Source organism: Lactuca sativa, chromosome 3, assembly GCF_002870075.4.
Source record: "Lactuca sativa cultivar Salinas chromosome 3, Lsat_Salinas_v11, whole genome shotgun sequence".
NCBI lineage: Eukaryota > Viridiplantae > Streptophyta > Magnoliopsida > Asterales > Asteraceae > Lactuca > Lactuca sativa.
In genome coordinates this window covers 96,831,607-96,848,504 of record NC_056625.2, presented here as the reverse complement: position 1 = coordinate 96,848,504, position 16,898 = coordinate 96,831,607, and the positions used below count along the sequence as shown (strand labels likewise).

The 16,898-nt window shown below is 35.5% G+C and overlaps 1 protein-coding gene across 1 annotated transcript; it reads right to left on the bottom strand.

Annotated features, from left to right (window-relative positions):
• Positions 1 to 2,790: 2,790 nt before the first annotated feature.
• On the bottom strand, positions 2,791 to 7,464 carry LOC111895845 (uncharacterized ATP-dependent helicase C29A10.10c). The gene is made up of 7 exons (XM_023891906.3): positions 6,906 to 7,464; positions 6,317 to 6,829; positions 5,061 to 6,218; positions 4,584 to 4,908; positions 4,033 to 4,514; positions 3,309 to 3,676; positions 2,791 to 3,238 (listed from the first exon to the last, which is right to left on the bottom strand). Exons 1-7 carry the CDS (start codon positions 7,032 to 7,034, stop codon positions 3,133 to 3,135), a joined length of 3,081 nt encoding a protein of 1,026 aa, XP_023747674.1. The 5' UTR covers positions 7,035 to 7,464; the 3' UTR covers positions 2,791 to 3,132.
• Between the last annotated feature and the right edge of the window lie 9,434 nt (positions 7,465 to 16,898).

The window sequence follows — 16,898 nt, the reverse complement described above, 5'->3', positions numbered from 1 at the left end:
TGTAATTCTTAGATCACTAATAAAGATTTTACAAAGGGCTGACACTCATAGTTTACAATCACAAGCAAGGTGGATGTTACAAAATCCACCACTCAAATCCTATTGGCACATGACAACTAGCCAAGACTATATAGGATAATAGGAAAAATGCTACTTTGAACAATAAACAAACAAGACTATATGGGATGAAAATATGAAATGTTATATGGGTAAAGAAGAATCTATATTTGGCATCAATATATGGCAACTTAAATCAAGTAATAGATATGAAAATATGAAATATAGAACAAACATGACAAAGATACAAAAAGAAATATGAAAGTTTGAAACCTACCGAGAAACTGAGAATCCACAATTGTGCAGGTTGAAGAAACTCTCTCAAGACTCAAGCCTGAAATTGATTATCGCAAGATGAGAATTGCAGCTTGTGCCTTACGAGTTGCAAAGGAGGCTTTTTTGTTTTTATAGCTATAGACATCGGTGGTAATTGTTGATGTAGGTTTTTGATGTTTTGTTATCTTTAAGCGTGATCAAATACTTGCTACAGAGTACAGTCTATACGAAAGAAAAAAAGGATTTTTAAAAATAATTTTGGTATACCCGATTATATATATATATATATATATATATATATACACACACACACACACACACACTCCCTCCGTCCCAAAATTATTGTCCACAGACAAAAACACACAAATTAAAAAAACATTAATTACCGCTAACTTTAAACAATAAAATGACAGTTTTGTCCTTATTTTGCATTTAATGTTCCATTAAATGCTTAGTTGGTTAAGTAAAAATGAGGGAGTATTTTGGTAAAAATGTTATTTATTTTTAGAAGTGGACTATTATTTTAGGATGGAAGTAGTGTATATATATATATATATATATATATATATATATATATATATATATATATATATATATATATATATATATATATATAGGGCTTGGTTCAAGTCTTTTTTACATTTATTGTGTGCTAGATTGCACCAATAGTAAAATTATATTATCATTTAATTAAATAATGATAGATATTAAATGGTTTCCATAATTGTATGTATATTAAATGATATCCATAATTATAATTTTCTCTTTATGGAAATTAATTAAAATCGTCATTAATATCAGCAATAACATTCTTTCATAATGAATTCGTATCTAGGTTTTTATGTTAGCAATAATATTATTTCAGTACTCACTCACTTAAAATACAATAAAGTTGTATGGAATATGAAGAATGAGGGTGTATTCTAGTAGAATATAGTCTCGTTCTCCTAGAATACACTCTTATTATTTTATATATGAATTCATTATGAAAGAATATTATTATTGACATTAAAGACGAATTAAATTAGTTTCCATAAAAAGGAATTATAAATATGGATATCATTTAATATACATTTAATGTTTACTCAATTCTTATTGGTGCATTTTAGCACACAATAGATGTGAAAAACATTTGAATATATATATATATATATATATATATATATATATATATATATATATATATATATATATATATATATACATACCCTATACTCGACCTGATTTATTAACGGGTAACCCAATTACCCGATTATTCTTACCCAAAACCCAATTAACCCGATAACCAAAGAAATCGTGCGGGTAATTTGGGTTTCGGTTATTTTTGACAGGGCTACTTCTAGATTGATCATTAGAAAGCAAGCACCAAAATTCTCGTGCCTATAATGGCTCACACCCAAACCCTAGCAATTGGAAACTAAAGATGAGAGATGATGAGAATTTCGAATTTCGAATATAAGACTCTTAGAATGATGTTTTTTGAAATTCTAAACCCTTAAGGGTTTATATAGGTGTTAGGAAGGTTGTATATAAGACATGTTATTTGTTGATAACCAACACCTCATTGTTTCCTCCCTGAGACATTCTAAGCTTCCTTACAGCCCAAGAATGCCTCTAAAAAACCCTCTAGAATCGTCCCTGTTTTGGTAGGTTCTATAGTTGGTCAATATTAAACTTTTAAATATTGTCACCTTTTGTCCTTCTATTTTTAATTAATCCAATTAATCCCAAATTAATTCCAAATAATTTCTGATCAATTGTTAATTAAATAATACTATTTCTAATTAATGTATTATTCTCATAATATATTAATTCAGGTGAATTTCCTCACTATACTATGTGTTAAAGTATATATCCTTTTATGTTAGGATCTAGAAGTAGTGGTATGCTGGTTAGTGTACCAGAAGGACGATAATCGTCTAGTTGAGGGCCCTAGGGTTTTATATAGTCAAGTAGGATAGTCTGAGAACTTTTGAACTAGGCTTTCTTCCATGTTCCTTGTTTGGTTGTGACCGTAAAGTGGGATCACATGTTCGAGTGTCTATCTCACCTTTGATTACATCTAGCTAAGCATTCATTAGTGATTTGCCAGTGGTGACATAGAGTACTATATGAGGTCTGGTATGTAGTAGTGAGGTGTTAGACAGATAGAATAGTATAGATAGTTGCATATGTTTATGCTCTTGCTTTATTGCTTGTTTGGTTTATATGTCGACATATCGGGGGGGGGGGGGGGGGGGGGTGTTGAGGTGATCATGCTTTCTGTGGTCGGCTAAGATACCCGGGCAGACCATCAACATGTTGTAGTCAAAGTGCGGACCAACTGTTTGTTGTAGGCATGGCCAGGTGGACTAGCAAATATAAATGAATGTAGATGAGCGAACATAAACAAACGTGCACAGATGTAAATGGAAGATCGAAACCAGTGTTCATGTTCATTTTTTTTAACTAAACGAATGAAAAATCATGTTCATGTTTCATTAATAAACAATCATAAAGGGCTATAAATGAGCAAACATAAGCGAATGTAAATGAGCGAACATAAACAAATGTTCACATATGTAAATGGATTTTCGAAACCAATGGTCAAGTTCATTGTACTTTAAAATCAGATGCAAATCAAATGAAATTTCACATACACAATAGATGTAAAGTTGAGAAGAAAATTCCTTTTCTTTTTCCTAAAAAAATGACATAAACAAAACTATCCACATTTTGTTTCAACATCACTTCCAAAAGCATATGCATATCAACAACCATTGGTTCATCTTTTTACTTCCATCCCTTGACCTTAAGCCCCTACAAACTAACAGCACTTAAACATAATTTGTCGAATTGACTTGCTAAATCCCGACTTAGATCATTTCCCAAATCCTCAGGCCAAGTCATCGGTAAAGCTTGATTTCTACAATCAATTTAACACCGTTAAACAAATTTTAGCATGAATAACTCGAAACAAATCATTTTACACATACCTTCCTGAACATTTTGTTTGACATCGTTTGATCATATCCAATGTATAATTTCCAAAAACCTGCTCCAAACTTTTTGCACATTGTTGTATCTGAGACAATGGCAAAATGTCCCAAACCTTTAAAACCTGAGCACAAAGTGAGTTCTCATAAACAATGTCTACGCTCCAAACAAGATACAAACGTCCATCGAGATTATATGTCTCTAATATGTCATAAATCCCTGGTGTGTCATTAAAATTGTTCCTATTGGATTTCCGGTGTTGGCGCCAACCATCTGAAAGCTTAACGAGAAGTGATACAACTTGCTTACGAATATAAAGGCTCCCAATCCTTTCCATTCTTTCCAAAAATGCGTTGTCGAAATTCACCTGCCATAAATCCAACATATTTAAGTTGTATAAGAGTGAAGCCATGTTTGTCAAGAAAGACGGAATTTGTATTGCATCTGGCATGTACTAAACAGGCAAAATTTGTAAGAAACATAATTGTTCTCATCTACAATATTAGTTAGATTTGTGGATTCCGACATTCTCTCTCCAAAAGAGACATCTTGAGACTTTATCTATCTTATGTGGGGCACTAACAATCATTATACAAAATAGCCTTAGAAAACTTGTATTGTCGAGTTAAATTGAGTTCTGTCATGTTCAACCCAGTATAACAAACATGGCCTTAAAAAGAAAGACGATGTTTAACGTTAAAAGTTAAGTTCTATATACTCTACCCTCCATTTTGCCTCTTTAAACAGTAGTGATTCCTTTTTTAGCAACAGACCAAATTGGCCTAACTCAACCATGGCTTGCACCATGGCTTGAGCCAGGTTCTTGTTTTCGCTGGCACTATAAACACACCCACGGTCTTCCGCATCTGAAACTAAAGCAGTCCATACCGAACCACTCTTGATCATGGTTTCTTTGTTTCCCACAATCCACAAGCAATGTCTGGCTCTGGTTAAAGCTACATTTGCCCTTTGACGATTCGAAAGAAACCCGACACTTCCTCTCTGGTTACATCTCACTGTTGAGAAAATGATTACATCTTCTTCGCTACCTTGAAACCCATCAACAGATCTTACATTCACAGTAAAAGTTGAACCATTCTCCTTTTGACTATACTTCTTGCCAAGTTTTGCTTGAATCGCATTGACTTGAGCCTTGTAAGGTGAGATGCAGCCAATGGTCACCGGTTGTTTGTTGGCAACAGAGTCTGTCAGAAAAATGTGTTTATAACAACACCAAAAAGAAGCACAAGACTATAAATGTCAATGATACGTACCTTTGAAAAGATTCGCAACAATCTCAGCTATCACAGCGACTTCCACAACATTTTTTGTGCTGTGGTTATTGTCAAATTCTTCATTTGCAGAATCTACATCGATGAACAAGTATGATCCATACATACCATGTCGCAAAAGATTCTTTTCGCGACACTTATTAGTGACATTTGGACCATCCAAGATCGCCCCACCGTAAAACTCTGCATTAGGAAACTGGCTAATTGAAGGATCCATCCTGTACTGAATGTTGAGAAGGTGTTTTCCATGTCCAAGTTGAACCAGTCTCTCGAATAAGCTCCTTCCAAATTTTGCCTCCTCACAAATCTGTCATGAATCAAATAAATTCGTCACATAATGTGTGTTGCTAAATGAAATTAGCCAAAAAGAATCCAAATGGGGAACTTTTTGCAACTATTGTGACTGTCATGCAACTTAATTGCAACAAAAGTAATAAAAGGAGTCTTGTTGGTCATGACCTTGCTTTGAACCATCGATGGCAGCTGCCTTTCGTCCCCAACAAGCACAGCATTTTGAACACCTCGAAGCTGCAATGGAATAGCAGATTCACATTCTTTAAGCTGTGCAGCTTCATCAATTAAAACCAAATCTATTGGCTTCATTGCATTCGTACACAATTTGATAGAGCTTGAGGCTGTACAGAAGATCAAACAAGCACTACCTAAGCAAAAAATTTTAAGTTGATCCATGTCCATAGGTTTCGGAATGAAAGATGCATCAAGAAGCTCTTTTAGTGCAAGCAGACATTCAGCTTTATGAAATCTTAGCTTCGAATAGCTTGAAACTGTTTTTTTATTGAAGGCTTCCTTTAAGCTTTTGTTACTAGTTACTATTTCGTTCACAGACTCCCCAACCATCTCAATGATATCAATGGATAGATACAATTTCTTTGCGTAAGCAAGCGAAACCATTGAGGTAGGCAAATGGGTATACAAGCTTCTGATACAAGAAATAAGCTTTTTTCCAAAAACATTAAATCTGTTCATGGCAAACTCCTCAAAAGTCATTTTCTTTTCTTCATTATTCCCTTGTGACTTTAGCTTGCTTTTAGTCTTGATTAATATACTCGGTTTTGGAAAAACAATCAAGCGGCGATACTCTTTCATGGGATTTTCAAGAAACTGAATCATACCAGTCACATAAAATTTCCATAGCGATAAACCGTTTGAAAGAGCATCAATTCTGTTGTCAAGAAACACATCAAGAAGCTCTTGGTTATCATCATCGTTAATCTTCATTCGTTCTTGATTACCAAATAAAACAATATCTCCTAAGCCATAAGTATCGCATCCCAAATCATGATCGCTTACTAAACTCAATACCCTCTTTGCAACTCCTACCACTGCAATATTGGTTGGAGCACAAGTAAGTGTTCTGCGTTTTGACCTTAACAAAAGGAACAATAATGAAGCCATCGTTTTTGTCTTTCCAGTCCCTGGAGGACCCCAAATTAATTTGATGGAGTTGTGATGCCGACATCTATTAGCAACAAGACAACTTATCACAGCTGCTTCTTGTGAACTATCAAGATGAAATGAATCAAATGCTGGTCTTAATTCTAAGTCAATAACTCCCTTTCCTTCTGCTCGACAACTTTCATTACAATTTGTAGCAACCTGTATACAAACATATTTTTAACAAAACTTTGTTATAAAGTATAACTATAATCGTGGTGTTGGCAACTTTGATATGGGTGTCGAATTTAAATCCTTACTGGAGCACTCGACGTCGACAATGTTCTTTGAATGATACTCATGTTGCCCTCCCAATTAAGAGCTTTCCAAATACGCATATTTGTAGTCAAGTTCGTCAGATAAACAACAAAAGCTTTTGATCGTCTTGCCTCAACTGTATTGGATTCGATAATGTCTGATGACAAAACTTGTATTGTCATCGGCTTTTGATCGATCAATGATGACACAAAAGCGATGAGGAAACGGCTGTTTGGTCGATCAAGATCCGCGATGCATTTAGGTTTAATTTTTGTCAGGGCAATAAGATCTCCAACTTGTGGCTCATAATCCGACCCGGTTAACTTTATGCGATATAATAACTCTCTGTCGTTTCCCGTTGGTATTCTTTGGAGAGAAGAAATACAACTTGATGGTGCCTGAGAGATTCCGGCAACTTGGGAGAGCAAATCTGCATGTGTTTCCTCAAGAAGCGGATACTTAAATGAATTCATGTAGTGAGTTGTGGAAGAAAACGTCAACGGAAGTTCTTTCACCTGTGAAACTCCATGTTTATATACATATGCATGAACAGATGAAAGAAAAAATTAACAGAAGAAGAAGAAGAGAAACCTGCAACTTGTAGAGATCTTTGTTGAGTATATCCGACAAAGACCAAGAGAGAACGACGTCTAAAAGGCCTTGATGTCTTCTTTTTTGCGACTGTTGTTTCTGGTTCCAACTGCTGCTTGTGTTGGACATCTTTCTAAAAGCTTGGTTTGGGACTGTGTTTAGCCGATTAGAAGGGAAGAAGAGGAAGGGATTCCAGTCACTCCATAGAATTAAGAGAGATCACAGTTTCCAATGTGACTTTCCATTTTCTTGCTAATCTCATTCACGAAACTGAATTTGGTCATAAATGTCTCAATTTATTTGTTTATTTGTATAATCTTATATCATTTTGTAATAAATAAATTATAAAATAAAAACAAAGACGCTTTTATATGTCTCTACGGTGCTGCCGCTGCGTCACCTCTCCGATGTCGGCGCAGCTTTTCATTTTCGCCTCCCCCCTCTAGTGCCCTCACACATGGTAATTCTTGAATGCTTAACTCCTAAGGTATATAGAGAGAGGGCATTATCACATCGTATTTTTTGGTTATGCCTTCTTAATTTTAGCTAGGTAGTACAATTGCAGTTGCAAAGGAAAAAAAGTAGAAAGGCAAAAAGTTAGGAAAGCAAAATATATTACAAATAATTTTAGTACTAAAGGTTGTGATCAATTGGGAAAACCGCAATAAATTCGTTACGTATTGGATTATGTCTCATAATCAATTTAGTTTTTATATATTTTTTTATTCAATTAAATTCCAAAAACTGGTAATCTTATTCAATTTAGTCATTTGACCCGGGAAGTAGGTCATCCAAAATTCAAAAATCACATTTTTGACCCAAATTTCAAATTTTATTACAAATTTGGTCTAAAATTTACACTTTTGGCCCAAATTTTAAATTTTATTTCAAATTTGTTCCAAAATTTACCCTTTTGGCCCAAGTTTTAGAATTATGTTCTGATGCATCAAGAGCATGTCATCGCTTACGCTTCAAGGCACATGAAGCCTCACGAGGCAAACTATACTACAAATGATCTTGAGCTAAGGGTTGTAGTTTTCACCCTGAAGATATGACGTCATTATTTGTATAAGGTTCGGTGTACCATCCACACGGACCAAAAGAGTTTGAGATATCTTATGGATCTGCCCAACCATAATATGAGACAGTAGAGATGGCTTGACGTGGTGAAAGATTATTATTGTGGGATCTTGTATCACCCCTGTAAGGCCAACATGGTGGCCGATGCTCTAAGTCGCAGGGCGGTCAGTTCCCCAATTCGGGATGTTTGTTTGAGGATGATAGTGGTGACTCCAGTCTTAGAGATAATCAGGGATACACAAGCGGAAGCCATTAGATAAGAGAATCAGAAAAGTGAGTGAGTGGTCAGTCATGTTTCAACTTTTGATATTGACAGCAGGGGTCTGCTAACTCTTCATGGAAGGATTTGGGTGCCTTATTTGGGTGGGGTCCGACATATTTTGATGGATGAGGCACACAACTCAAAATTTTCCATTCATCCGAGCACAACGAAGATGTTCCTCGGCCTGGGACATAACTACTTGTAGCCATGTATGAAGATATATATATATATATATATATATATATATATATACACACACACACTAGGCGAATGTCAGCGTGTTGCGCAGAAACACCTATATAGTTGAAGTCTTTACAAAATATATATATATATATATATATATATATATATATATATATATATATATATTTAATATAACAATAACGTTGTTAAATTTGATATATTAATTTTTATATACTAAATTGATATAATATATTGATTATTTTGAATTATATGATATATATACATTTATTATAACTTCAAAATCTCAATCGTTTGAATGACTTCTACTCGCGAGTTACACATGAATAAAATTAAATATAATATATGATTTGATGCTATTTATAGTTGTTTTTATTGTTAATTAATTTTTTAAAATTTATTTGCTTAATGTTTTAAGTTCTATCATTATAATTATTTAAAACATCAAACATTGTTTTTTTTTTATTTTAAAGCTAACAATATAATTATTTATATAGAGTTGTTTTTAACTATTTTTATTGTAAGTTATTTTAACCTACTTATTTGGAAACTTTTAACGATTATAAAAATATATTTAAGAAATATTTTAGTTAAATTGAGATTACAATTTAGTTTTTGCTTATATCACTATAATTTAACACTTTTAACTATTTACAAAATAGTCTTTACTTTTTTAAATGGAACTGAAATTTATATTTGAGTTGACATTGTAATGCGCAGAAAAACCTATATAGTTGAAGTCTTTACAAATTTATATTTTTTAAAATATAACACTAACGTTGTTGTTAAATTTGATATAATAATTTGTATATTAATTTGATATAATATTGATTATTTTGAATTATATGATAATATATATACATCCATTATAACATCATAATCTCAATCGTTTGAATTAACTTCTACTCGCGAGTTACACATCAATAAAATTAAATAGTATATATGGTTTAAAATTATTTATAGTTGTTGTTATTGTTAACTGATTTTTTAAAATTTATTTGCTTAATGTTTTAAATTCTATCATTATAATTATTTAAAACATCAAACATTATTTTTTGATTTTAAAGATAACAATATAACCATTTATATAGAGTTATTTTTAACTATTGTTATTATAAGTTATTTTAAGCTACTTATTTGAAAATTTTTAACGATTATAAAAATATATTTAGGAAATATATTAGTTAAACTGATATTACAATTTAACTTTTGCATTTATCACTTTTAACTATTTATAAAATATTATTTGTTTTTTTTAGTGGAACTGAAATTTATATTTAAGTTGACACTGTAATGTTATATTTAAATTAACAATTTAATTATTTTGTCCAAATTGTTCAAAAATTGTAGTTTTAACTGATAACGGTTTACACGCAACAACATTTTAAATCTAATAAATTAAGTATAACATGTTAAAATTTAAAGACATAACTTTATAAATAGAAGTAATATATTATTTTAAAATTGAAATTTAGTCTATTTATCATTACACTTTAGGTTTGATATTTATTTAACCTTATTATTCAACTTACAATCATTATTAGAAAGACACTACCATTTATCACTTCTAACTATTTATAAAATAATCGTTGGGTTGTTTAAGTTAAATAAAATTTATATTTAAGTTGAGCCTATAATGTTATATTTTTAATTAATAATTTAAGTATTGTATACAAATTTTTCAAAAATTATACCTTTAAAATGATAATGGTTTACATCCAACAATATATTAAAACTAATAAATTAAGTATAATATGTTAAATGTTAAAAAACATAATTTTATAAGTAGGAGTAAAGATATTATTTTAATGTTGAAAATTAGTTTATATATGATTACACTTTAGATTTGATATTTATTTAACCTAATTACCAAATTATAATTATTATTATAAAGAAATTGAAAAGTCATGGGAGTTTCAAATGAATATGGTGAAAGGAAAAAAGAATGGGGGTTTCAAATGCATGAGATTCAAGAAAAAATGCTAGCTTTATAAGTATGTATGATATATATATATATATATATATATATATATATATATATATATATATATATATATATATATATAGTTTGGCTTGTGGAGCGTCGCTTGACATGTCAGAAGGTCAAGGCGAAACATCAATGCCTTCTTGGCAAGTTTCATCCTTTGTAGATCCCATTTTGGAAACGGGAATAAATCACCATGAATTTCATCACAAAGTTACCAAAAACAACAAAGGGTTTTGATTCCATTTGGGTGTTTTGGATCGTTTGACGAAGAGTGCTTACTTTTTATCTATTCGTGAGTGCTCTTATGCTAAGAGGTTGGTTGAGATCTATGTTTAGGAGGTGGATGCTCACCACGGTTTACCCAATTCTATTGTTTCAGACCAGGATGTCCATTTCAATTTCAGAGTTTGGAAGAAGTTCCATGTGGAGTTGCATACCCAGTTACATTTCATTACTACTTATCATCTATAGACGGACAGGCAGAGTGAGCGGACTATCCAGACGCTCGGGGATATGTTAAGGGCTTGCATCATAGATTTTGGTGGGATCTAGGACTCCTACTTTTCTTTGGATGAGTTTTCATGCAACAACAACCATCATGTCAGCATTGTTATGACTCCCTTCGATCTTCTCTACGCGAGGAAGTGTTGGAACCCTATTTGTTGGGGAGGTTGAGTATAGAATCATGGGGAGCACAGAGATAGTGATCAAGACGAAATAACTTATACAACAGGACAGAAAGAGGTTTTTGACAACCCAGAGCCGTTAGAAGAGTTATTTGGGCCGGCATGTTATTCCTGAAGGTTTCGCCTTGGAAAGGCAATATTCATGACACCTTCCATGTATCCCAGTTATGGAATTATGGCCGAAAAGACAAGTGTCGTTCGTTTGGGTGATATTCAGGTCTATGATAGCCTAATTTATGTCGAGCCGTTGGTGGCAGTTCTTGATAGGAAGAAGAAGGCCTTGCGCAACAAGGTGGTAAACTTGGTGAAGGTGTAGTAGCAACACCAAAAGGGTTCTGAATCGATATGGGAACCTGAGGAAAAGATGCGTACCCACTACCCTGCTTTATTTGGGACTAAGGACTTCGAGAGCAAAGTCCAATTCTAGTGGGGCAGAATTGTAACACCCTATTCTAGGTATTTATTGTTGGGTTTTGAGCATTCTAACACTCCTATGGTGTAAATAAAACCCTATGTGCTTTGGATCTATGTTTTCTCTATTATACATGCATACATTCAATATTCCAAAGCATCATCCTGACTAGTATATCATGGAGTAAACTGTACTACAGAATTTTATTTGGATGACATACCTTGTGGTGTAGCTTGAAGTCTTGAACCTTTAAGAGCTTAGCGCCCCAAGTTTTGCACCTCAAATGGTCCACACAACACCACCAACAATTGGAATAACTTGAGAAGAAGATACTTGTGCTCCAAAATTCGGCTAGCCCTCTAGATAAGTCTTAGTGCCAGTTTTGCTAGCCTATGGGGTCTTTATATAATGTGCCACATGTAGGGTTACACCATGCAGACCCTAATGTGCATGGCTTTTCATATTCTTCATGATCATGGGTTTTAACCTCCATGGATCACTCCATGGGTTTAGCCCAACATGAAGAAGTATGAATCAAAAGCCCATTATATAAGAATGAATGATTTACATAATCAATCCCCATATATTTAATTAGTCTCTTTTGATCACAAAATTAATTCCAAATTAAAAACTGATCAATACTAATTAAATAATATGATTTCATATTAATATATTAGAACTTATAATGTATTAACAAATCATAAGTATCCTTTTCTCGTTTGTCTATCCAATTGTTCCGATGCCATGCAACCCAAATGGACCATGCTAAATCGAGTCAAGTAAATACCAATTATAGTTATGGACATAGACACTAATCCAATAGTCTCCCACTTGGATAAGTCTAATAACTATGATTGCAAGTACTACTCCACAACCCGGCTAGCAATCGTAGCTCTTAAAGCCGGTGTCGAACTTTGACCCGGTCAATGACGTGTCCACTAGATAAGAGATCATATATTCCTCCATTCTAGATATCATATGGACTAAGACATGGATTTTATTCATTCTCTCTATCCATCTGTTGTTTCCCGATTTTTGATTTATGACACTAATTGAACAAATCAAATCAGTCCAGGCTTGGCCAAGCACTAGGTTTGTCATCACTAAATCACCGAGGGGCCTACAGATATCACTTTTATCCCCTCAAGGGTAAAAGGAATGGATAAAATTTGAATCAAATGTTTGCTTGTACTTACTCATCAAATTACACACAACAATATGTTTTATTTAACGCTTGTAGATCCGGGCTAGTCAATTTAGAGACGATAAGTGTCGAAAACGACTTTTTGATAGAAGACTATTTAGAATGAATAGTCTTAATAAAAGTTGTAGCATATGTTACAATGATTCCGTACATATAAAGAACGCCGAAATCCGAGCTATAACGAAGAACTTATGGCCTGTCGAAGTTTCACGACAGAACCAACACGACACTGCGCGACTTAAATAATGAATTTACGATAGAGTGATTTTTAGCCTTGGCGATCTAAACAAAAGTCATAGAATACGTTAAACCAAGAGCGTGCATAAAAAGAACGCCCAAAATCTGACTTCATATGAGGAAGTTATGGTTTTTCAAAGTTTCGACTTAGCGGTATGCAGCCTAGAGTTCGAGTATTAGATCGAGCGGTTTTTTTAGCCAACACAACCTAAACGAGAATCGAATACCTCGTTAATAATAGCGTAACAATAAAAAGACAGACGAAAATGGATGTCGGATGAAGAAGTTATGAATTTTTAACGGACCAATCTTGTCCCGGCCTGTTAAAAATATAACTTTAAAAATAAAGTAAAAATTAGCCGATGGAGTCTAAATGAAAGTTGTAGAGTACGATCCCGCCTACGCGTGGATATAAAGAACGTTGAAAATGAAGCTCATATGCGAAAGTTATGAATTTTAGAAGTTGGGAAGGAAAATTGTGAAACTGATGCGAAGGGGATGACGTGGCCGAATCCTAGCAGTTGCTTGCTGATCACGGTGCTTGCTTCGGATGGAGACACGTCGCACCTTGGACGCCCAACATAACTGAGGAACGCCCAACGTCCGAGCTCGGGTACGCCCAACGGACTAGCCTTGTGCGGTTCCGAGAATGGCCACATCGCTACTACTATTTTCTGACGCGTGTCATGTGCGAACCTCGGTTACGCCCAACGTAGGATTTTGGTACGCCCAACATATTTTGCAGCTGGCACCTATAAAAGGAGGCCGAGGGCTGCCCTTCTTCTCACACCAAATCCTTCTCTCTCTCACACTACTTTCTCACTCCAGCCTCCCCAACCCCCCCTAAGCCTAGGTAAACCCCCTAACACCCGAAAGAAGCCCCTAGGCTCCCGAAGCCCCGAGAAAAAGAGCCTTTCGGCTCAGAAACACTACTCCAAGCGAATCCTGATTTTCGAGAAAACCTCGCTGTAAGTGAGCTACGCCTACCTAATGTAACGCCCCGTTCTAAAAGTAATTATTTATGGATCCCCGAGATCAAGAGTAAGGGCATTTTGGTCTTTTATGGGCAATGGGTTTTATTCGAGAAGGCTTCGGGTCGGGGTGTGTTGCTAGAAGCGTAGGGCTTCTTGCCACCTTTTCGTGGATATAAAGTTCGTCGGAAACGGACTTAGAATAAAGGAGTTATGACACTTTGAAGATACTGACACTTATGGCAATTAATGGGAAAAGTTGTCAAAGAAAGGCCATGCATGCTTTGGGACACGCGTGGGTACGCCTAGCGTAGGTTGGGTTACGCCCAGTGTAATGGAGTAAATGAACGCGGAGTCCCTCGACGTACACCCAACGTACGTCTATCATCTAGAAACCCTAATATTTCGGGTGCGGAGGCTATTTAAATAACTTTAAGAGCTCATAACCCTCCCAAAACCTAGCCTCCACTGTTTAGAGCCGTTTTCCCCAAACCCTAGCCAAATTCTTGAGTGTATGAGCTTTTGAAGTGAATTTGGAGTGTTTTGAGAAGAAGGTGTTGCATCTAGAGAGTAGAGGAAGAAGGCCAGTTTATAGATCTGAAGTATTCTGGTGGTTCAAGAGCTCCTAAAGGTATAAAGCTTCTTGCTTGACATCTATTTTGTGTAGATCTATGTATGGTGAAGTTTTGACAACATTCTTGTCCCAAAAACCCCCATTTTGATGCATGATGTGTTTTAGCTAAGATGAGTTGTCCTTTCAGACCATTGGAGAGGTCTTGAGTAAGAAAAATGAGGTCCTAATAGCTTTGGTTGTCCCATGTAAGAAGTAGGAAGGTCTTAATGGGTTAAGACCTTGAGTTAAGAGCTTTATGGACGTCCAAAAGGATAAAGATTGAGACTTTATGAGTCCTAGGCCTTTTTGGTCACTGGATCTAGCATATGGGCTTAAGTGCTTAAGCCATTAAGCACTTGGAAGGATTTTTGGTACAGACGAGCGTCCGCCCCACGTACCAGAGGAGTACGCCCAACGTACGCCCTCTGTTGGGTTTTCAATTTTGGGCCTTGTGTAATTGGGTTGTTATTGGACTAGTTGGGCTTAGGTCGTGACCGAACAATATGGATGGAGTAATTTGGACCCAATAATTATTATGGACCTTATATATAGGCCCGTTTGGAAATGTTGGCCCAATTTAGTAAATTGGGCCAATATTGGGCTTTACACGAGGATTTGGTTTTGACTCTTGGCCCAATAAGAGGATAATGGACTTAATGGGTGTTGTGGGCATTTGGCCTAGAAAGTCATGTTGGATTCTAATGTGATGATTTTCATGTGATAGTTGGGATTTCCGGTGAGTCAACAGTCAGAGATTTGCAGGATTTGGGCAGTTGCAAGGTGAGTTATCCTCACTGTACTCAAGGGTCTAAGGCACCAAGGTCGGCCCTTTGAACTGTTGTTTAGAGCTTGTTATGTTGTATGATGTTATGCTTGCTAGTATCCTGGTATTTAGGATGATGATATGAGGATATGCCTTGTTAGCTTAGTATCCTAGAGGAATGGATAGTTAAGAGATGGCTAGTTCTGTTAGTTCAGCACCCTGGTAGTTGGGTAGCAGTTATGTGTATAGACTTTTAGTTGGTCTTGCCTTATGTACGCCGGTAGGAGGTTACCTACAGGTTATGTATGTTGAGCCGTAGCTGAGGGTATTCCATCCCGGTAGAATGATAGGGCCCTAGTATGTTGGTTTTTTAGAGTATTATGTGGTTGCCTGTTATGTGTGCATGTTTGCTAGTGTGGGGCATTCCAACCCGATGGTTGTGGGCCAGGAGTATTCCATCCCGGTAGGATGATTGGACTCATAGTAGGTTGGCATTCCAACCCGATGGTTGTGGGCTTGGGGTATTCCATCTTGCAAGATGATTGGACCCATAGTAGTAGTAGTTATTGTAGGTATAGGGAGTGGGCATTCCAACCCGATGGTTGTGGGCCAGGAGTATTCCATCCCGGTAGGATGATTGGACTCATAGTAGGTTTGCATTCCAACCCGATGGTTGTGGGCCTGGGGTATTCCATCTTGCAAGATAATTGGAACCATAGTAGTAATAGTTACTGTAGGTATAGGGAGTGGGGCATTCCAACCCGATGGTTGTGGGCCAGGAGTATTCCATCCCGGTAGGATGATTGGACTCATAGTAGGTTGGCATTCCAACCCGATGGTTGAGGGGACTGGGGTATTCCATCTTATGAGATGAATGGACCCATATTATTTATTATTGTACGTATAGGCGTTTGGGCATTCCAACCCGATGGTTGTGGACCGAGAGTATTCAATCCCTATAGGATGATTGGGCTCGTGTATTGTAGGCATTCCAACCCGATGGTTGAGAGCCAGGGGTATTCCAACCAGAAGGTTGATTGGACCCGTAGTATGTTGTTCTTTGTTGTATGCGTATGTTTATGTGTGTATGGGTACTTTGGGGGAACTTACTAAGCTTTCGGGCTTACAATTGTGGTTTACTGTTTCAAGCGCTTCAGGAGATCGTGGCAAGACGAAGGCGTGATCGTACCGCTCCTCATGTTTTATGATTTATGTGATATGGTTCTGGGGGATACTTTGCTGTTTAAACTATTTTGAAAACAAGATGTATGAACGTAACGGTTTTTGAATGAAATAAAATGTTTTAATTTGGTTGAATTTTTTGGTCGTTACACCTAATTTTTAATATAGCTTTTAATTAGTTATAGTAACGTTATTAGGACCTTATAATAATTATATGGGCTATTATTATAAGTTATATAAGTGGCGTTATAATATCTTTTTAACCACTCGCGGTACGGGGAATCTGGTTTGGAGGGCCGCTTGGTTTGCTGGATTTCAGAAGTGTTATATGCCTAAATGCTCTGCCCTCCGGTGTTCCATGTCTGACCCATGTCTATACATAGTGGGTGAAGAGT

Bases quoted from the DNA above. Each gene is read 5' to 3' on its own strand.
- LOC111895845 (XM_023891906.3), bottom strand. From the start codon at position 7,034: ATGTCCAACACAAGCAGCAGTTGGAACCAGAAACAACAGTCGCAAAAA. The intron at 4,909-5,060 runs GTCATGACCAAC...GATTCATGACAG, and splicing joins CATCGATGGTTCAAAGCAAG to ATTTGTGAGGAGGCAAAATT. The intron at 3,239-3,308 runs GTATGTGTAAAA...AATTGATTGTAG, and splicing joins CAAACAAAATGTTCAGGAAG to AAATCAAGCTTTACCGATGA.